Genomic DNA, 23025 nt, shown 5'->3' with positions numbered 1-23025 from the left:
TGGATATACGAGCATTTCCCACGTATTTGTGATAGAAGATTGTAGCGTGTCCCAACGAGTGTTCCACTGGCGAGGAGATGGAAGGGCAGACAGACAGTTCGTGGTGGTGTTATGGAGTACATGAGAAGGTTTGATGCTTTGACATTAGATGATGTCGTCTTGATACGCTGCTCGGTGCACCATCCTCGTCACCCATTTGACGATGCAAGATTGTAATCATGGCATATGAAGTGGGAGAACCACGTGGCTAGACACCCCCAGCCTGAGAGGTGATTGCGACCATGTGGTTTTGTCCAAGGCATCCCTCGTCTAGTACCTGAGGCTCCAACTGGTGGGATTGACAGATGGATTCAGAGTCACACCATCAACTCTGCTTGTAAGATTAGAGCTAACATCGTTTCGATACAGTATCCTTCAGAATGCGAGGATGGTTACTTGGAGTGGTACCACAGTATATCACACCCTCGCCTCATACCACTGACTGCAGGGTCTTTTGATTTTCTAGGACCTTGTGGTGCTATGGTTTCTTATGCTGAGGTACAGGCTGACGACGTGCCACCACTACCACATCCACCTCTCACAGAGGACCAGGATAGCCGCCTCTAGTTGATTGTCGTTCTTACAAATAACCTCACAGGTTTGATAAACCAGGATGGTGAGGTTTTTACAAGATTATCTAGGATAGCTGACATAGCCTGTGGGAGGCCGATGTAAGTGTATTATATTTTTCCTGTGTATATGTATATTTTATGACACTTCTTATCACCGTACTTATTTATTGCATAATATTTTGGGGATTACATGATTCGAAGATGAACACAACATAAAACAATACAACAAACATAAATTAAAAAACACTAAACATGAAAACCTAAGTACTACCAATTGATTATGCATGGCCTTGATTGGGCCTTTAGTTATCCGAAGGGAAAATGATTGTCATGTGGCCTTGACATCTTCGTCGATCTTCAACTCAATCAAGTTGTATTTCACCCTCTCGTTAATATAAATCCAATCTTCACGAAACTCGATCTTTCTCACCCTTCTGTTATCAGTATTAGACAGTAATTCATTCAACTTGTCTGTCAAATCGGCGAGAGATGTGGCGCCATCTGGAAGCTTGAATTCAACCGGAGGATTGTTTCTGTTGAAATACACTTCCGCCTTAATCAAAAATTGAGGAAGAGACATTTTTTAAATGTATTTTTCTATAACATATGCCTCTATTTATACAAATGGTGATTTATTCTAGACCACACAAATTTGTCGGTGCAATCAGAACCCTCCACATATGTCGGCAAAATCCTGATCGTTAAAAAATTCCAAATGAGTACACTACGAGAAATTTCAGTATACCACTAAATTTCCGGTACTAAGAGGTAAATTTGAAATCTCCGGTAAAACTTTACCAATACTGAAAATTTCAAATGCACTACCGGAAATTTTAACGTACCGGATATTTCGTCTGAACTACCTGAAATTTAGTCAGTGACGAAAATTTTGTTTTCTCTACCAAAATTTTTGTTTGGAAAAACTGCTCCCCCTTTACTAAGGGCATTTCTGGAATAATGAAAAATGGGGGTGCCAGTATAATTTGGGAGATGGCAAGTAAATTTCTCAAAAAATTACTGCACTCACCATTTCAAAAATTACTGCACTCACCATTTCGCTTCACATTTGAGCTAACACTTGTATTGGAATGCATAATATCTGAAACTAACTCTCCTGGAAATCCCACCTCATATAAAGTGTTCAACAATTAAGCATATCAAAAACCTTAGTAAGATTGATATTGTATAGCATTTCTTGAGCCACAATAACACAATACTAAATCCCAGAACAAAACATGTTTGGAACGACGACATAATAATTGAAGCAGTCTCTTTAAATCTATGGACAACCACCTTCTCACTACTTAGGGAGATAGAACGAAACTGATTCATTTCGGGATACTTACCACAGAAATAATACAAATATTACTCCACTCTTCTCGAACAAAATTACAAGCATTTTTACCAATCACATCTCAAGCTTGTTTATAAGGAAAACTACCAGGTTCTGGAGCCTTCCAAGAGTTCAAGCTAACAATTGTCTCTAACTTTCTTTATCCGACCAAAATCTCTTGATCAATTCCAGGAAAAGTTCGTGGAGCAAAATAAATCATGGAAAAACTTGTTTACCCCTTCAAGGGCTCTAGATCTTCCACCCAGCTACCATCGCTATTTCTATGCATAATTATTCTATTGCACCGTTTTTTATTAAGGGTTTTTAGATGATAATATGTGGTATTTCTATCACAAATCACAATCTTTCAACCATTGAGCTCCTTCTATTAATGGTTTTTAGATGATATTCGTGGTATTCCTATCACAGTCTATCAACCATTGAGCTCGAGATCTCTGAAATCACAACTTCTCCTAAGAGAGCATAACTCAACTTCTTTGGAAAACTTGCTTCATCTTTCAATAAATATTTATTCGCATGTCCTTCATACACTAAATAATTATAATGCATATTTTTACTTTCCGTTATGACTTGAGTAACATGCCATTACCACCTCGCTGTACTCTATAATCTCTAGTTACAATATCTGAAAACTTAGTTACATAACATGCCACCTCGCCATACTTTAGTTATTACTCTCCTTTCAGCATGATTAAATAAAATCATATCAGGTCAGTTTGAGAGATCTAATATGCCGGACAAAATAATCATTTGCATGCTAAAAAATTTAGAAAAGACGTACTTGTATGAACATGAATAATTAAACAGTAAAAACGAGAATATTCAGTAGCACCTAATTGGGCGAGCTAAATATTGATATGAACAGGTGAAGAATTCAGTAGCACCTAAACAGCATGAGCTAAAACATCATCAGGCATTGGATTTCTAGCTTCAGAAGTAGGCGGGAATAAAAGAATCAATATTATTCCTATAAAAAATATAGCAGCGTGCAAAGAGGTACTAAATACTCTTGCCGAGCCAGACTCCAAATTTTATCTTCCCACCTGGTTAATTTTGCATAATCACCCAAGCCAATTCAGAGGAATTTACATTAGCTACTCATTTCTTCAATACCTTTACTGTCATCTGTCGTATCCTTGTTACTGTCTCCTTCAACTTCAGCCGTTGCCTCATCCTTGTTACTGTCTTCTTCAACTTCAGCCGTTGCCTCATCTATAGAACTAGACGCAGACGGAGTTGGAATTTCACTTTCTGTTTGAGTTGGATCAGGGATACTGAGGTTTTCATCCAGTGATGCTAATGGTGCAGCATCGATCTGCTCATCCTTCGTTAATGCAACGTTGGATGCCGGAGATGAAGAGTCGGGAGCATTAAGATCATTGTTCCCTGATTCTGACTCAAGTTCTCCATTGGGAAGAACCTCTGAAGGGTCACTGGCATCTAAAGACTCCCTCCATTCAACCCACTCGACGGGTTTATCAGTTCCAACAGGTTCTAATTTCAGTTCTGGTTCAGGTTCTGTTTCTGGAGAAGAAGTTGCAGTATCAGCCAAATCTTCATCTTCACTAGCAGCCACGTCTCCACTGGCATTTTTAACATCCTCCTCAGCCTTAGGTGATGGAGAAGCAAGAGAGCCAGTTGACCTTTCCTTGGCTACTTGATCTCTATCCTCCTCAAAAGCAAACCAGTTGGAATTTGTGAAGAGAGATCCACTGCTCTTATACCAAGGCAAAAAATAAGGTTATATGTCAGGTAAAAAATAGGATACCAGGTATGACAGTTTACTTTGAAGTAAACTTGACTGACACGAGAATGATCAACAAAGGTACATAATATTTACCTTTCATGGTCATCTCCTAACCGCAAAGAAGATATAACAACCTCCGCAGATTCATCATCAAAATAAACATCCTGCCAGATATATATTATATCAAATGTTTTACAATTATCAACGAAACAATCTCACCTAAAGATCATATGTGATAGAGATAAACATGAGAATGTAGTAATTTGAAATTAGCAATATTTGAAGGGGAAATAAAAGTATACCTCATCGTCACGTTCAAGAGAGTGAACCTGAAACACAAATATAAATCATAAATCCAGAGCTTATGAACACATCGATTAATGTCACCAAATCATTATAAACAACAGTACCAAACCAAACAAAAATTAAAGAAAAAGGCCATAGTCGAAGAATCAACACAATTAAAATGTAGGTCACCAGCAGGAATTTATATTTCAATATAATAATTAAACTCCTAAGCTACACATAAAAGATCAAATAGGCCGTTTGTTGTTGCACAACTTTCACCAGAAATTTGGCATAAAATGTAGCAGCTGTGGCAATAGAATTTGAGAACCGATTGTGTCAATTGTGGATAATAACATCATTCCTATAAAAGGACGTTGAAGCCAAGCAAATTCCCGAACACTGGAAAAACTAGTTATTTTCCTCTCTACTATTAAAACTATTACTTTTTTATGTCTTTTTCAATTCAGACTGAGCCACTCCCTTTTCAGTTAAGTATTTTTTTTTTTGGTTATTATGAAGAAAATTATCAAGAGCTTTTACAGTCAGTGACTGCTAGGACACATCAAGAATCAATTCCAACTGAGACTGGAAAACTAATACTCGTATAAATCCCAATGAGAATTTACAAATGTCTCAGTTTTTCCATCCAGATCCGTAAAACATTGATATTTTAAAATACCATACAGCTGCAGATACAGAGCTGCTTCACAAAAATTATTGTACCTCGTCCATGTCTTCATCATTATCATTATTATAAATGTCATAACGGAAGGCCTGACTTAAGTTATTTGCCAAGGCTGCCACGTCATAATCCCGATCCTGGAAATCATCCTCGTCACTATCCCTATTTCTGTCATGCAATGCTGTCGGTCTCCTATAAGATCATAATTTTAAATAATCAGAAGAATCTTTAAAAGCGCATAAGAAACAGTGTTCTGAGTTTTATGACCAATACAGAAGATGCCCAGTAACAAACAACAATGAAGCTGCCTCAAAATTTAAAAACCTAGACAATCTTAATACAGACACATACAATTTTTTCTTGAAAAACCACTATTAGATGCTTTGGAGCCCAATTTATCATATGGTTGTGTGGGCAAACAGTCTTCGTTTCTAATAGAAAATATTAGTATCAATTGGAGAAGATCAAGACATAGTTTGAAGGTTATATCAATTGCATCATGTTTATTTTTTGGCTCAAGAAATGAGGATAACTTTTTACTATAGTGATAACTCTAAATATATGCTCACCAAAAAAAAATTTAATGCATGATGCAATTCAGAAGGAATATCTATTTTTAATTTTTAAGCTCATTCAGATAGTGCAGACAGAGACCAAGTGATCAACCATGCGATAGAAAAAGATGCAGGTCAAGAAATACCACATACCCACATGCCCACTGAGATACATTTTCCACAGCATTCCGGTTTGATAAAACATTCATGTACCAATCTGTCCATTCACTAATTCCCTGTAGATTTTAAAAGTCTGAAAATGAGCTTCATGACTACACAGTTTTCTAACATGAATTTTCTATAAAATATTGAAACAGATGGCAACTATCGGGATTAGGGAAGAGAACAAAATTGATCGACAGATAATAAATAGCAGTATAGCAGTTTGAGTTTAAACAGTAATAAGTCATCACAGAATCGTAATAGACCTGCAGATGCTCCTGAATCACACTGTTGTTATTCCCTAACTGGATGAGTTTGTTAGATATCCGGGTCAAGTGACCTATGATCCCTATCCTAGGTGGTGATTTATCCTCAGCTGGTGATGTCGGCTGCATAAAATATTTTGCAAAAAATAATTTTAAATTAAAATATATATCATAATAAAATACTAGGGAAGTTGAGTCATTATTTCACTCATGCGGTTACAATTTTATTTTTCGGGAGAGTGGAAGGGATCTTGACCTTATTTGTACCGGCTTCTAATGTTAATAGCTTTTCTGCTCGAATAATTTTCCCAACAAAATCACAATCACGGAGAATATGTTCCTGAAGAGAAGATCTCTTGCTCTCCAAGCATGATATTATAATGTTTTCCACGTGGTGATGCAGAAAGTTATTGTAAGGATACCTATGACATTCAAATAGTGTATCAAGGCACGAGATCAAATTACTTCAGCACAAGATGATAACAGAAATGTTGAACGTACTCGAAGAACAAGTTTATAATTCTTTGTACTGCTCCAAGATCAATCAATTTCTCCTCAGCAGCTTCGCTACCAATAGTTAATAAGACTGATATAAACTCTACAATCTGAAATAACCAATGTTCAGTAAATACAACAGAAGTGCTGCAATATAAATTTCCAACAGTTATGAAAGTAAATTATAACTGTTATGACAAAAAACATTCAAAACTCGACAACCAATTGTCAATAGAATTAAATAGTCAAATGCAGAAAATCCCGATTAATTTGTTAACCTTCAAACGATGTTTTCCAAGAGGTGGTTGTAACTTGCCATAAGTAGTAGGCAAAAAATTTTCAGCTGAAGAAACGTCTAAAAGCTTTAGTAGATCACCTGCAGAAGAAACATCTTTATAATTACTCAGAGATTAAACCAATATAAAGATGCATATGAAAATGCGAGTTAAACAGCATATTGTTCATTGACAAAACTATCCTCCCTAATTACATAATGTCAAGCTGCTCAGATATGCTTCTATAATCAGCAATTGTGCACATATTAGAACCATCTTCAACCCAAGAGGGCATAATATATTTGCATAGGTCGTCTGTCTAAGCAATCATGTAAAAAATGAAAACCTGCTACTCAATACTTCTCAAATACTTCCTCAAAATTCAAATAAGGGAAAGGCTCTTAAAAGGAATTGGTAATTCAGAGATCAATGTAGCAGGTATGTTCCATGTTTTAGACCTTAAAACATTGCCAAGTGCCAATTGTAAATGAACCTGCTCCTAAGGGATATGTTGAAGCTACAATTCAAAGCAGTCATGAAACTCTTGGTAAGTTTCCTTGCCTTAATATAGAACGTATTAGCCCCTACATCCCTCCCAGAAAGTGTGATAACCATATTCATGACTTGATTGTTGAGGATTCTAACAACAGTTTAGTTGTTGTGAGTGATTATGCAAGTCAATGTCAGATGGCAACGAAAACCAAGGTTTCATTGGAGCATGTACCTAATCCTAATAACAAGCACCCTAGTCCAGTCATCAATTATATGAATCAGGGCATGTGTGGACAGGTATGGCAGCTGCTAGCCAATGTGGGCTGCTGCATAACACTAGTAATGACTCGGATGACGCTATTTGTGAAACGTCTGTTCAAATGTCAGTCATGGAGATGGTATGAAAGTACTATCTAAGCTTTGGGGAAATGGGGATGAGGAAGATAATATCTCTCTCTGCAGAACAATTGAATAACGACAATTCTACTGAGGTTGGTAATTTTAGTGATTCTGTCCAATGCCTCAAAAGCATAACTTGAGAAAGAATAAAATACTTAATTATATATTTAAATGACTCTTATTTATTTTGCATGAGTTTTGGTTTGTCTCAACATGATTTTATTTTCTCTGTTTTTCTTCCTTTTTTTCAATAACCTTATGGTGAAAGTGGATCACCTTCCCTAAATAAACGCATCCTTATTATGGATTGCTAACTACGGATAGAATTATTACTCGTCTTAGATATTTCTCAAATACATCCGAAAATTTTGTATCAAGACTGGTGGTATCTTGACAAAATTTTGTATCCAACATAATTGTGCCCATATGTGTGTGGGTGTGTGCTAACTTATTTAGGCCGTGTCTCATACCTTGACTTCATAGAAAAACTCCAAGCCCGTGTATCAATAACTCAACATTAGTATCATACACATCGTATTATGCATCTGGCATACTTATATGCTATATAGAGCCCATGCATGATAATACTAACCAAATGATAAAAGTTAATGAGTTTAATTTTCATACACTAACAGCATAAAAAGTTCTACAGTATCAGCACATCACAATCATTCATATGTGTGACTTTAAAAGTATTATGATAAATAAAAGTCAATATTATTGAGGATCTGATGGTTATGACTGATTGACAGTGTCGAAACTCTTTAAATTGATAGTGTATATGAATTAAATCCAATGTTTATTTCTAATTTCAGGCCAAAAAGTAACAGGTTATTTGAAGGTCATGGTTGATGGTGGAGTTTACCTAAGCTTTCTAGCATGCCTTCAACAATCTCGGGCTTTGCAGTAACAGTGGATTCGTTAGTCATTTGACGGTTATAGGAATGATAAGCTCCGAAAGAAATTCTTCTCGGGTCTAGCAAAGATATGCATATAGATAACGAGTTAACGAGAACAGATTTTGGCCGAGAAACTTCTAGAGCATGACAGAATAATCTTCCTATAAAGCTGCAAATAGAATATGATATCAGTTATCACTCGGAGAATAAATGCATCAACATCAAGTTATGAGAAACTAATGCAGCGTTGTATTGGTAACAAGAAAATCTATAAATGTTTTTACCTTGGACTGGAAATTTTGGCAGTGAGCCCCGCTGGAGCAAATCGTGTAATGGCACAAAGAGTTTCTGCTGTATTAGTATGCACTTCTGGAGAATCCTATGCAAGACACACCAAAGGAATGTACAGTCAATGTGAATGTATGGTCTGGCCTTCTCAATAAAGAGGATCTGGTTATGCACAATGTATGTTCTGGCCTTTATAGATTGGAGTAGGTTTAAAGGAGAAGTTTTATCATAGGAAAGTGGTAGTATAAGTAACACTGATAAGATATCATCAGTAGAAAAAACAAAAGTTCAACATGAGTGAATATGCTCAACAGTGCAATACAGTTATTAAATCCTATAACCTTGGAAAGCTAAGGACAAAACCATGACACACACACACACACCTCCCACAAAAAAAAAAATCTTCACAACCTCATTACAGCAGTAAGGAAAACAAACTGTACTCAGTACACGAACATTCCAATTTCTAATCCAACAAAATACATCAAATAGCATATTACGCCATGAGTTTTCCCACCATCACTACTGTTAAAATCACTAAAACTAATCTAAAGAATAGTTCCAAACTCAAATGACTAATATTCATGAAAAAATCATCTGTTCTCTGATTATGAGATGTGTATCACATATATGATTTTAAATTTGATCTACATGATTGTTTGCTCTCAACTAAGGATTTTCTACAAGCTTTCATAATCCTGTTTGGCACTTCCACTATTGTTGGAATTTTCGCCTTAATTGTGGTCCGTCCCAAATCGCCTTAATTGTGGCATTTGGCTTGCCTTAGTTGCAGCCCCCAACACCTTCATTGTGTTGGATTTGAAGGGGTGGATTTAGTCCCACATTTCTTAGAGATATGGCATGTGTTGTGTTTATAAGTGGGGAAAATCCTCACCCTACAGGCCGGTTTTTTGTAGGGATGAGTTAGGCCCAGCCCAAGTTCTGAGATGGTATTAGAGCCTATCCTAGATCACTTGTTGGGCTTCTTGCATCGTCCACGTTTCGGGCTCATCAAGGGCCAACTGTGAGAGGGTGTGTTGGAATTTTCACCTTAATTGCGGCCTGTCCTAAGTTGCCTTAATTGTGACATTTGACTTGCCTTAATTACAGCCCCCAACACCTTCATTGTGTTGGGTTTGAAGGGGTGGATTTAGTCTCACATTGCCTAGAGATATGCTTGGGGGCAATCCTCACCCAACAAGCCAATTTTATAGGGATGAGTTGGGCCAAACCTAAATTCTGAGAATTATTTTCAAGCATTCATTGCTTGGTCTCTACTTCATTCAGACTTGGTCAACTAGTTATTCCTCACACATAACTTTTAAAACTAGAAATTAACCACGTGAATAGAAGTATATATCAATGAAATCAAAAACAGACGAGAGTATAACTGAATCATTCAGTAATAGAACAGTTATTATTTATTAATATCATTATAATGTATGTATTGAAAATAGGCAGCAGCAGATAAAAATTATATAGCATCAATGCATATTCACATACTTGTTCTATTTTTAGTATTACATGTGAACTTAATATAAATATTAATATACTCAAATCCTGTAGACATTCTAAAAAAATAAAAATACTCACTGAAGAGCTAAACTTGTCCACAATCATCTCAAGCACATCAGTATCTTCAATCCACTTCATTGCATCCACATGATTTACATACATATGCTCATCTGCGCCAATCAAGCGAATCAAAACCTGGTTTGTCGAAGAGAAAACTCACCATTAGAATCAGCACGCAGGCACACACATAGATGTACATGGAGATATCTAGTTTTTTATTTAATGAGGGTTTTTTAGTTCCTATTAATTATGGTTTGGATTTGAGATAAATCATTTTTGATGGCATGATTTGTACACCATAATATATGTCCTCACAAGGACAATTTGCAGACATTCTCACCAAAGGTTGAGCAGCCCAATTTCTGAGCGAATTGTATTCAAGTAAGAAATGAAAAGCATCTGTTGAAAAGCTTGAAAGGGGGGGTATGGGAAAGTCTGTTTATTTTAGAAATGAATATGTTAGGGGCTGTAACTATACTTAATATATGTTGTAAGTAGTGTAAATTTCACTAATCATAACATTAACATTATTATTAGAATTAATTATATAATACTAAGAATCCTATATAAGTATCAATCAAATTTTATGAAGTGAATATTACCTTTTAATTCTTTAGTGTTTATATCAATCCTTAGGCACCAAATTACGTAATTTTTATAGAGTTGCCAAAGGTAGGGAAAGGGAAACTAGACACTTGAACCAACAGACGTGTTCAGGATGAGGAAGAAATAGCTTTTATCATAAACTCTTTAATGAAGGAAATGAGTAATCTTTTTCTAATAGACTTCAAATACAAGAGGAGGGTCGAACATACTCCTACTAGAAAAGAAAGTGATTTTCTAAAGATAAAAGAAGCAAGGTTATTTCTCCTTGCCAGCCTATCGCTCCCGTGCCTTTACCCCTTTTTTAAAACCTTAGACTCTAAAGTCTTTCGCTCCCAAATTATTTACCGACGGATTCAAATGAAAGCTCTGTGCAACTATAAGCTAGCGTCAATGTGCATTGTGCTGCTCAATCTTTAAATGTGGGTGACTATGTTACAGTGCGTGTTTGATCAGAGATTGTTTATTGATGTTTGATATTTAAGATTTTTATTCTATTTTTGAATATCTTCTTCCAGATTACAACAGGCTTATCTTATTAATGCCATTGGTTTGTTGATCTATAAATAGTTCTTAGTGTAAACATCTGGACATTTTTTATTTGATTGTGCTTGAGTTATCTTCCCGCTAAAAGTATCTAGCATCAGTCACTGAAATACTACCCTAGAGAATCCATCGACTGTATCTGGGGTGGGACCCTGGGAAGGAGTAATATTGGATTGTGTTGCACCACACTCACACATGCACTCACATTAAAAGAGAATACAAAGAGGAGCAAAAACTCAGTCACCAATGGAAGTAAACAATTATTTAATTTTTAAAAATAATAATTCCAACACACATTATTGACAATGAATATAGGTAAAATGATACTATAAGCTAAAAATAAATGTTTCCAAAAACCAACCTCCATGATAGATGTAATCCCAATCAACTCAACTAGGTTCTTCACAATTTCCTGGTGAGCCTGGATAAACATTTAAAAAATTGATAATTGCAACTCAATGAAAGCAAAATACAAAATAAACAAGAAAAATATACCAGTCTGTTAATATAATATAGATTACAATGAAATAGATTACAATGAAATCAGTCTGTTAACATAATCTTTTAGGTCATATCATATCCAATGTGGAACTCTCAACACACCCTCCTGCACAGGGTTGGACGTGTAGAATGTGGCCTAATAATGGGTGGCCCAACAGCTCTGGAATAGATTTTGATACCATCTTCAGATTTGGATTAGACCCAACTCAATCCCACAATATTGACTTGTAGTGTGAGGGATGCCTAGTATAAATAACCCTTTTCAGCCCATATCACATCAAACAAATAAAAAAAGTAGAGGAAAGGATATCTACTTTTCAATTTTCCATCCAAATAATATAAATAATTCATTTATTTTCTTTTCATTTATCTTTCTATCATTTCCTTTCTATCCTTCCATTTTCTCTCCACGTCCAAAGAGAGTAATAGTAAAGCATAGGCCACTCGTGCACCAACAACACACCAGATAAATATATCAAAAACGCCCACTCATACCAACAAACAACAACTAAAACTTAAAGTTCTAAACCGCCCAATCCTTGCCAAAATGACCAATAATAAAGGGAGACTGAATTCCACATTTTTGTCTGGGCCAGCTTATCTTCTGAGAGGGGAAAAAGACTTGTTTTATTTCATATGTTTAGACCTCCCATTATCCGAGTCTACACTATAAAAAAAAAAAAAGGACTACTGAGACTCAACTCAAGGACCTCCCATCATTTGAGTCTGCACTAAGACGAAAAAAAAGGAATACCGAATTCAAGGCATATGTACCTCAACTGAGAAAATGGAAATGATAATCCGGGTATAATCCACAGAAATGACAACAACAAACATTGGGCCATCTAGTTAGCATTATGTAAAAGAATATGCATTTCACTCTGCAGTGATAATTCACACACTCTATTTCAATGTGATGACTACATACTATCGCAAATAAAGGTGCTTCAGAATGGAGAAAAAAATAAGTGTAGATGTTTTTGAACTTACTTGAACATATTGCATGAAAGGAACTGTCTTGCGCAACAACAGGCATACAACTACCTAGCAGCATAAAAACTTAATAAAAACAAGGGCAGGGATCATTTATAATAGAACTAAATAAAAGTAAGAGTGGGGCCTATTTTTAACCAATCTGATTGATTTGTAACTACATAGATTTATGCTGGTTTTGTCAGTAACTGTTTTTGTCAGTTTGACTTTTGTCGTAACTGCCCATGGTGTGCCTATTTAAATAAAGTAGGGAAATAGAAGTTTGAGGAGTTAATTGTTTCAGTTTGATGGTTGTTAGGGAGAAGGCAGGCTCTCGGACAACCTATGGTCTTTTGTCCCATGTATTTTCATTTCAATTCAATAAAAGTTCATTTGTTCTTCAGTTATATATTGTTGGTACCAGTTTCACTTTGGTGGTTATTAGGTAAAAAGGTAGAAAATTAAAAAGAACTTGAGTTCTGATTTCACAGGGTAAGTATTGGCCAAGTCAAGCAGGATAAGTTTTCACTTCAAGTAATATTGTCAGGAAGCATGAGTAAGTCTCGAGTTGATGGGTTTTTTATGGGCAATATCAACTGTCCACATCAAAATTAATTCTAGCCATAACCAAATATGCAGTGAAATTACGATTTTTACAAAAAAGTACCTTGCTAAAATATCCAGCTAGTAGGTTACAATGGGAGTGATTTGGCTCCAAAAAGGAGAATAACAAATTCATCGACTGCCAAGAAGTAATGCAGTCAGTTCCATCAAAGAGTAATATCAGTAAAAAAAAGTTGAGAGAAGAAATTATTATATCTTACTTCCTCATCTTCTACCAGAGCTCTGAGTATGCTATCAACTTCACAGGTAAATATCTCACAAGCAATAAAAGGAAACCTGTTACAAAACAATAACAATTAAGATGCATCACGGTAAAAACACAGCAAAACAGGAATTTAAATCAATCACCAATTTGTGCAAGCAACCTACTTAAAAGTCCGCTTCTTTTCAGCATCCTCAGAAGCCTCTTCAACAATGTATCGTACCAATTGTTCAACTCGTGATTTTCCAGACAAACTACAATAGATCAAATAAAACAGCAATAAGTGTGATATAAAAAACAATACTAATGTAGTCAGCCAATAAGCAAAATTAGGAAATAATGTCATCCCAAACACAAAATATGCTGTCGGTATCCGAGCCAAAGAGCTACGTAACTAAAATGCGAGCAGCAGAAAAAAATATTCCAGAGTTTATTTCATGAAAACTACATTTTTCCACCAACAACCTCCTACAGGGCGGAAAGAACAGTCCACCTAAGCATCCATGGATATTTTAGTAAGTAAAATATGGAATTTTACTTGCATCTTTATGAAATACGTTCTTACTCAAAACAGCTTCTCATTTGAAGCACTTCCTAGATTTCTTTCAAATTTTCATATTTTCAAAATTTGTAACAAGCAGATGAAAACTTGTAAAAGTGATTATTTTGTTTAAAAAACTGTAATACATGGGCTCTAGGTTTTCTATACATGTTTTCCTTCTGTTTAGACATTCCAATAATTTATCAATCAGCAGAACATATTTAGTGTTAAACCAGATGACAGTTTCCCAAGTCCTTAAATCAGACAAACAAAACTTATATAATTGCTAACATTCTGAGTTATGCGAGACTCACAAGTCAACAAAATGGAAACTCAAATCTAAACTTTGTTCCCAAATCTAATCAATTAGGATGTAGATGCAAAAGTCTGATTTGTTAAAATATAAGGGATCGTTTATTGATTTAAGCAAGTATCTTAATTTTGATTATAATATTCTTAGGTCTCACCCCTGATTCCAGAACAACACGTTGAGGTCAAAAGTAATTATCCTCGAGACAGTTAATACTTAATAAACAGGTCTGACGAATAATATTATAGTTCCCTTCATAGGAACAGAACAGTAGTCTCTAATAAGAAATAAATCTGATGATGGAAAAGAAGACCATTACAAATTTATAAGCCGGCTATTAAGAGCCTTGCATTCTTGAATAATTTCATCCTCATCAAGTAGTTCCTCCAAAGTGAAATTCTCCCTATCCAAAATGGTCTCCACCTGCAGGATAATTATACACCAAATAACAGTCAAATCAACCCACCAAGAGGTATCTAAATTCCATATTAAAGTTAAAATCAAAGAAACATAAGGGTATTACAGCCCCCAAAGAAACATCAATCAATAAATATAACCCGTGTTGCGGAAAATAGCAAAATGCCAAAACTTCCCTATGTGAAAACAGCAGTGTTCTGTGAAAATAGTGGAAGTCTCATAATCATAGCAGTAGAAATAAATCAATTATAGAAAATACATGCTGCATACAAATAAAAAAGGGAATAGAGGCAACGATGATCTTACATATTGAAATATTTCCTATTTCGGTGAGTATATGAGTAATACTCGCTGACCCTTCACTTTTCCTATTTCAAAAATAGGTCATGCGTACATGCAGACTCTAATGTTTTATTATTTTTAAAAAGTCTGAAGTTCTCCTTTTCCACTATTGCTGCTACATCCGCTAGCCAAAACTAGCATTGCGGCCACTACTGTCCTATACTGGAATGATGATAGTGTTGCGGTTTTCATATCGCATTCACCAAAATCCACGATGCAAAAGCCTCGCTATTTGACAACACTAACATAGAATTCGGTCTACTCTAATAACATCCAAACTTCATTCGCGGACAAGGAAATGTGATTTTCAAGCACAACTTAACCACCCAAGTGACAGATAGGGGAATTCTTTTTACAATTTTATGGTTCTCAAATATGCTTCATCTTTTCTATTACAGAGGATTTCATATCCTCTTAATAGAGTATTTTCCCTCTTTTTTCTAATAAATTCAATTTTACAATAGAACATTTTGTTTGCATGTAATTTACTAATCTATGGGAAGGGGGAAATAAAGCAAGTTAATGATATTTGGAGTATCAGATAAGACGTTAGAAATGCAAGGGGTAGGAGTGCGTGTTAATTCAAGTGTAGGAATTTTGAGGTTAGGAACTACAACAACACATCTGGCAGAGGGTGATAAATCCTCCCAAATAGAAATCATAGATAATTGAGTCAATAAGAAAACCCTCCAAATCTCTTTTGAATATCAATGAAGGGAAAAAACATCTAAAGTAACTGTTAAGAGTCTCACATCGGACAATATATGGCCTGAACATGTCCTTATAAGTGGGGGCAATCCTCACCCTACAAGCCGGTTTTGTAGGGTTGAGTTAGGCCTAACCACACTTCTTAACATGGTATCAAGAGCCTCGTTTAAGATCTGGTGGGCCACCTTCTATGGTTTCCGCTATCGGGCCACCCGCCATTTATTTCCACGCTCCAGTTGTCTAGTCCTGAGCGTGAGGGGGTGTGTTAAGAGTCCCACATCGGACAATATATGGCCTGAACATGTCCTTATATCCTCCCAAAATATCCATCACCCAAATATCCTCCCAAAATTTGAAACAAGAACGGAAAAGTAAATACCATTACCAAATTTTAATACTGGAATAAAACATACAGATTATTGCTAAAATCAAAGTTAACAAAGCAAATCTCCTCATTTATATACACCAGAGAAAACCGTGAACAACGTGGATCATACTAGTACTACTGCCATTTATCCACCCAAAAACAACAAGAACACTAAGCCTTTCACACTTATCATTGCCATTCATTTACCCAAAAACAAAAACGCATCCTAAACCCTCCACACTGCTCCATTCATCATCTATGTACACTTATCCACCATTATTTATCTCAACTACCACTGTCCAATAGTACATATAAATATAAAAATTAAAAAATTAAAAAAATCTCAAAAGCATATATCAATTATCATCGACTTGATAAAGCAGTAACTACAAACTAGCCATAATACCAAAACTTATCGCTGTATAATCAAGCAGATAGGTACAAGCACCAATTAACAAAATCCTAATCTGAAAATCAAGGGGAAAATAACACTGTGCTAACTTCAGAGCAAATCAAACACAAAACAACACTCCATTTTCACCATTTTCCCTATAACCAAGCGGAAATTCAAATCCTAGTAAATACTGCGTCAGAAAACACACAATTCAGTATCCTAGCAGCTTGGACGTAACAAAATGAAGAGAATCCTGAGATTGTGGAACTCACCGGAGACGCGGTGGACAAACCAGCCATTCGCCAAAACATGATGAATTATTATCTGAATAGAAGAAAAAAATGGATCTGGCAACGGAGAAACCCTAGAAACGAAGCGAATTGAAGGAAATGTTGCAATTGGATGGGAAACCCTAGAATCGGGAACGATGAGACTCAGGGAGATCCAATCGAGAGAGAGAAGAACACAACCTTCAATCGCGGGAGAAAGATCGTATACAAGTGTACAAGAGCATTACAACCAGCATAATAAATAAATATCATATAATATTATCTCAATTTTAAGTTATTAATTATAAATATATTATTATGCTGATTTTTAATTTTAATATTCTTCAATGAGTCAAAATAAATATTTAATTTTCGTCAAAAGGAAATATGGATATTTAATTTATTACAACTATTTTATTGGTGGAACTTTTTATCACGGTTTATTGAATCAAAGACAAAAATTGGCACAAATTTTAAAAATAAATAAATAGAAATGATGTGTAACTAATAAAGTCATCATTTGTCAATCATGATAATATAGAAGATATTATTAAATTAACATTATATTCTCTTCGGTTCTTTTCATAAAGAACACTTTGCAAAAATTTTTTAAGATTTTTTAACCCACCCATCGGTATGAGGCGCACCATCGAATTGACAAAATTGTTCTCGTGTTTTTGTGGATGCATCTTCAGAAGTTAATTTTTTTTGTCTAACGTTGTTTTGTTCCGTAGATGCACTTACGGAAGACTTCCGTAGATGCATCTACGGAAAGGTTTGACGTTATAACTCGCGCTAGACCTTTCCTCTCCCTCATTCTTCACATTTTCAAACTCAAACTCTCTTAACCTTCAAATTTTAAATTGAGGTATTTCTTTATCCCGAGTTCGAAAGACGTTGTCAACTCAAGTATCAGCTTCCATCAAGTTCCTATATTTATTTAACCGGTAAGTTTTTTATATTTCGATTAATTTTAGAGTATTTATAAAATCGAATTAGAATTCGATATTTAGGTGTAGAAATGAATTGATAGGTTTAGCAATAGTGTTTAGAGACAATGTAGGGGTTGTTTGAGGTTTTAAACGGACGATCAAGCCACAAAAATATAGTTTGTAATGGATGGAACAGTACTCAGACGTCATTGTTGCGTTTTTGAGTTTCAGTGGCTTCCGTAGATCCATCTACGGAAGAGATGTACGTTAGGACATTCTGCAGATCCATCTACGGAAGCACCCAATGTTTTGAAAACACGGTACTTCTGTAGATGCATCTACGGAAGAGTAATTTTCTATTTTTATTTTGATGTTTATTTATAAATACGCAGTATCTAACTCGAGCTTTTTTGCATTATAATGTAGACATCATGGCCCACAACCCGGATAGGGACATTCATGGGAGGACCGCACAGCACGCATTCGTCCGGCGAGAACGGATGCGTGTAGTATCTCAGGTCACTGATGGAGCAGTTGTTCCACATGATGCACCTACGACATCTGATACACCCGTCCCAGCCATTCCTTTTTCATCACCGCTTCAGCCGGGCCCACTCCTTCACCCGCCTGAGTCATTCCTACTATGTCACCCGCTCTAGTCGAACCTTCACCATTTCCTTCCTCCTCTACTACTGCACCACGGAGGCCTCGGGATGATCCTGAGGGTTCCTCACAGTTGCCACCCTCCCGCAGACGTCGTCGGGGCGCTTCTTCTTCCGTCGTGCCACCTCCGGATCTGCACGAGGATGATTCGATGTTGAAGCCTGTGCCTATGCCAAAGCCTGTATGGTACCCAGGAGGGCCTGTAGATGCTTCTCTTCTGGCTGGATATGCAGATCATGCAGCCAGACGTATATGGGATGGAGATGTAAGTTTTATTTGATAATTACTTATTTATTTATTTTCTTCAGTTTTGACCTTGTGTAATACGGTGAACTGACCTTTTATCGAAATGTCGCGGTTAAGCATGAGTCGCCATCGACTTTTATTTTATCCAAATTGATCAGAAAGGCTAAAAGAACAGGAAAAAACCTTTTTAAAAGAAAACGGGTTCGGGGGGTAATTTATGCAAAGGGAAGGTGTCAGGCACCCTTTGCATCCATGGTTATCCATGGGCTCTTAATTGCTTAGCTCACTTTGTTTTCAAAATGTTTGAATTGTTTGAAAAGTAGGGTGTGAATAGAAATTCGAATAAGGACTTTAGCTTGTAAATAAGTGTAGTCTTTTTGAAAAGTATTTGAAAATTAGTGGGAAACAGAGTTTGAATTTTGAATTTGAATTGAGCAAGCAATTAAAAACAACCGACCCTAAGTTTGAAAAATCGTTCTTTTAGCTTTTCGGGCGAAAGGGTCTATCCACACCACGAGAGGGCAGGAAGTCTTTCAATTGGATGTTAAGGGTCATCGAGAATAATCGTTCGCCATAAGACTGACCCTGCCATAAAGAGGGCAGGTAGTCTAAGGGAATGATAGAATAGTCATTAATCTTTTTAGGCATCATGCGAGGATATCTTAGCAATAGGACAATCATCTTTATTTTTCCGAGGCAGCATCGAAGGACTGGATAATTTTTATTCTTTAAGGCAACCTTGCTTTGGGTATCCTCGGAATCGAGGGACTTGACTATTTTTAGGTAACAAAACTAATAAGGCAACCAGGCAACAATATAAGGCAACAGGCAGCATAAGAAGGGTTACCCTAAAGGTGCGTGGGTGCAACAATCACGTGATTCAATTCAGTTATTTATCTTATAATTAGTGAGCTAATTTGTTTTAAACAAGGCTTGCACTCCTTAGGATTACTAACCATGCAGTTAAAAAAAATAAAGGCAGAAAAACGTAATGTCCTTTTAGAATAAACACCTGCGGGGAAGGGGAAATAAAAGACAGAAAATAAGAGGGAACAATAATTAAGGTAAACCCTTGAATGCCTTGATCTTCCTCAAACTATCAATCGACTCTTTTTTCGGTATGGCGAGGCGCGCGGCTGAAAGATCTTTGATTAATTAACCCTGAAAATTGGGCACAAAGAAGAGGAATGTTAGTGCATGAAAGTTCTATTTAACAAATCCTAATTTAACTATCACAAGCCACAAGGGCAAATCAGAGGAAAATTAAAAGACGGATTAAAGAGGTTTTTTAAAATCAAGGTTAACAAACCTAAAATCAATTATTGGTTATAAACCTAATTAATCAGTTAATTAAAATTACTTAATTAATTACAACCTGAACCCAATTTAAATCAATTAAAATCATTAACTAAAACCTGTAATTAAATTAATTCAAATTAATTATATATATTTTTCTTTTTAAAAAATAATTTGGTAAGAATTTAATATTATTATTATTAGAGTAGTAAAAAAAAGATTATTTTAATAAGAAGAATTGTTAAAAAAAAAAGAAGAGAAAAAACAAATAAAAAAAGAAGTAAAGAAGACTTAGCGTGATATCCAGTGTGGCTGAGCTCTGGACGTCCATGGTATACCAGCATCTCCATGTCCTTTAGATTTGGATTCGCAGAGATCTGATGATCAGAACCGAGGGTGCATCATAAGCATCCAAGAAGGACACGCGTTGGATCCTTCAGAAATAATCTGGAAAAAACAATACGTATGGGGTGGGAATCGAACTCGTTCCCCCATGGTGATAGCATTCACACGCTTGCCAATAAAGCTGCATCCAGTTTGTTGTTAACAATGCAAACACCAAATAATATATAAAAAATTATGTCTAAATGGTATAATTCAAAGGCCGAGTCAAACTGGGACCAAGGTGGTATTGACCAACGAATCAGAGTAGGAGAGAGAGGCGGCCGTGTTGACTGGCGAATGGCAGGGGGCGCATGTAATGAGAAGGATCCAAGAAGACTATTCATCGTCTTCCTCTTGCCTTTAAGCCCAGATTTCCCTTTTGCTACGGATTCTGGGGTTTTGCTACGAATTAGCTACCCCTTTTTCGTAACTAAATCTGAAAAATAAAAACAACTCAAAATCATGTTAAACAACAGCAAGTAATGCCCAGATTTACTAAACAAAGTGCCACGAATCCAATGGTGACGTTGTTTTTCAGTGAATCCTACTGCATCATTAAATTCGACGACAAGGTTTCTCAACGCCCTAGCCATGGTGTCTCACAGTTCCCACGTAAAAACTCATGCTCAAGGGTTCAAAGCTGCTCTAAATAACACTAGAAACTCATACCAAAGGTTAGTTTGTATTGAAGAATGATAAAATATGAACCACAGAAAATTTAATTTATGCATGAACATGGAGAATTTGATACGAGCATTATAAGAGTTATCAAGATCATCTATTGATTCAAAGCTACTCTTTTTTACCTCAGAAGTTGAATGGGATGGGTGGGATGCTTTGAATCTTGTTGAATCACGAATTGACTTATGCCCTAATTCTTTATATTTTTTCACTTTTGAAGCCCTTGTTCTTCAGCCCTCTTTTCCTCCTTTTTTCGTCCTTTGAGAGGCTGCCCTTGTTGGCCTTATATAAGAGGTGAATTAGGGTTAAATATCTTGGAGAGAAAGCATGAGATTATTTGAAGAAAATATTTGATTGATTTCTTTTATTCTTGCATGAGATCTTTCTAAATGTATCCCATGCTATTTTCCAAACCCTTTCACGTGTAACCTTAGCCATTTAAACTTACCAAATTAATCTCATAACATTTTACAATTAAATCTTGATTTTACTTGATTTAATTTTGAATTTAAATGAATAAATTCAAAAATAAAATAATAAAATCATGAATTATTGCATGAGATAGTCTTATGGGTCCCAATCATGATTTTTGAATTGATTAAAAATAGGAAGAATAAACATGTAGATTTTCATCATTTAATTATGATTTTATTTGATTTTATTTTGAATTTAAATGAATAAATTCAAATTAAAAGAAATAAAAATCATAAAATAATGACAAATGCATTTTTAGGCCCCCCATAAGCTTGGAATCACGTGGATAACATAAAAATATGAGCCCATTACTTAAAAGTTTGAACTTTGTTATTTAGGGTTTCATGCTTTTCTTCAAATTTCTCCAACTTCTGACAGTCATAGGTCTCTCAATTTTAACCCATGAAGGTGTTCTAAGACTTTTTGGAAAGCTCAAGATGTCCTCTATAAGCCACTTTGGAAGATTTTTTGCATTTGAAGATTTTATCTTGAAGATATGGTCCCTCACAAAAAATAGCTTTTTGCGAGCTTCTTGAAGGACCTGTAATGTTTTGGCTTATATCTCCCAAATGGTGCATTTCTGGCCTTGGCTCGTGAGAGACAAAATTGTAGAGAATTCAATTTCCTTCAATGTAGGCTTTGGTTGGGAAATTTCTGATGTTCCATGTGAAAGTTATGGCTAGTCAAAGTTGGGTTGACTTTCTCCTTAAAAACCCTAATTTAGAAACTTAGGTTTTTGATGATTTCAGAGATTTCTTTGATGCATCATGATCACTCCTTGATCAAATGATGAATGATACTTCATAATGAGTATGTTGACCAAAAATCAGGAACTTTGACTGTGATTTGACCATAGTTTGACTTTTAGGTCAACTAGTCGATTATTGATCGCTTGGGTCATTGAGTGAGCAATCTTTTGAATCAGGGCTTGAAACTTAGCATGAGGATCCTTTGAAGCATGTGAGAAGCTATGAAATCCATTTAGGGTGTTAGAACCTGATTTCTTTTATAGAAGAACAAAACCCTAGTTTGAGAGTAGCTGATTAGGAGAGAGACTGCATGCTTTCTTCTTGTATATCTTTTAGCATTTGAAAGCCAGAGGGACTGAAATATGATGGGAAAATTTTGGGGTATGACAGCTGCCCCTGTTCAATTTTCTTAAACCTGAAGATGTAGAGTGGTTGGTATACCAGTCGGAATCTGAAGGTAGAAGAGGATTGAACACTAGAATACCCAGGAATTTGCCCTGGCTCAAACAGGGACTTTTGCCGGAAACGGGCTTAAGGATGTCGTCCAGGTGTATGAGACGGGCTTACAGATACCATCTGATCTGATAGATACGAAAGTCAGAATAAGTCGCACGTTAGACTATATCCGAGCTCGGAGTATTGAGGAGTATTTGTTGGAGATGGGCTTAAAGATGCCATCCGGGCGTTTTGACAGGAAATTTATCGACAATGGGCTTA

The 23025-nt window shown here is 35.9% G+C and overlaps 1 protein-coding gene across 2 annotated transcripts; it reads right to left on the bottom strand.

The window, feature by feature from the left end:
- Positions 1-2730: 2730 nt before the first annotated feature.
- LOC131622466 (uncharacterized) lies at positions 2731-17141 on the bottom strand. Of its 2 annotated transcripts, XM_058893501.1 has the most exons (19): positions 16887-17141; positions 14706-14809; positions 13703-13789; positions 13534-13609; positions 13377-13451; positions 12728-12781; positions 11598-11657; positions 10106-10222; positions 8509-8603; positions 8191-8393; positions 6438-6535; positions 6166-6269; positions 5921-6086; positions 5665-5787; positions 5390-5472; positions 4724-4874; positions 4015-4041; positions 3806-3876; positions 2731-3677 (listed from the first exon to the last, which is right to left on the bottom strand). In XM_058893501.1, exons 1-19 carry the CDS (start codon positions 16923-16925, stop codon positions 3056-3058), a joined length of 2355 nt encoding a protein of 784 aa, XP_058749484.1. In that variant the 5' UTR covers positions 16926-17141; the 3' UTR covers positions 2731-3055. The 2 variants fall into 2 exon arrangements, with proteins under 2 accessions (XP_058749484.1, XP_058749485.1); XM_058893502.1 differs by lacking the exons at positions 13703-13789; positions 14706-14809; positions 16887-17141 and having other exon boundaries at positions 12728-12777; positions 13534-13573.
- Between the last annotated feature and the right edge of the window lie 5884 nt (positions 17142-23025).

This window comes from Vicia villosa, unplaced genomic scaffold (assembly GCF_029867415.1).
Source record: "Vicia villosa cultivar HV-30 ecotype Madison, WI unplaced genomic scaffold, Vvil1.0 ctg.000030F_1_1, whole genome shotgun sequence".
Classification (NCBI taxonomy): domain Eukaryota; kingdom Viridiplantae; phylum Streptophyta; class Magnoliopsida; order Fabales; family Fabaceae; genus Vicia; species Vicia villosa.
Note: the sequence above shows the minus strand (reverse complement) of the source record. Positions and strands in the feature narration are given on the sequence as shown.

Excerpts from the sequence above, each read along its gene's own strand:
- LOC131622466 (XM_058893501.1), bottom strand. The coding sequence starts at position 16,925 with ATGTTTTGGCGAATGGCTGGTTTGTCCACCGCGTCTCCG. Across the intron at positions 13,790-14,705 it reads AATAGCCGGCTTATAAATTT|TTTGTCTGGAAAATCACGAG; the intron begins GTAATGGTCTTC and ends GATCTATTGTAG. Across the intron at positions 12,782-13,376 it reads TAGCTGGATATTTTAGCAAG|GTAGTTGTATGCCTGTTGTT; the intron begins GTACTTTTTTGT and ends TTATGCTGCTAG.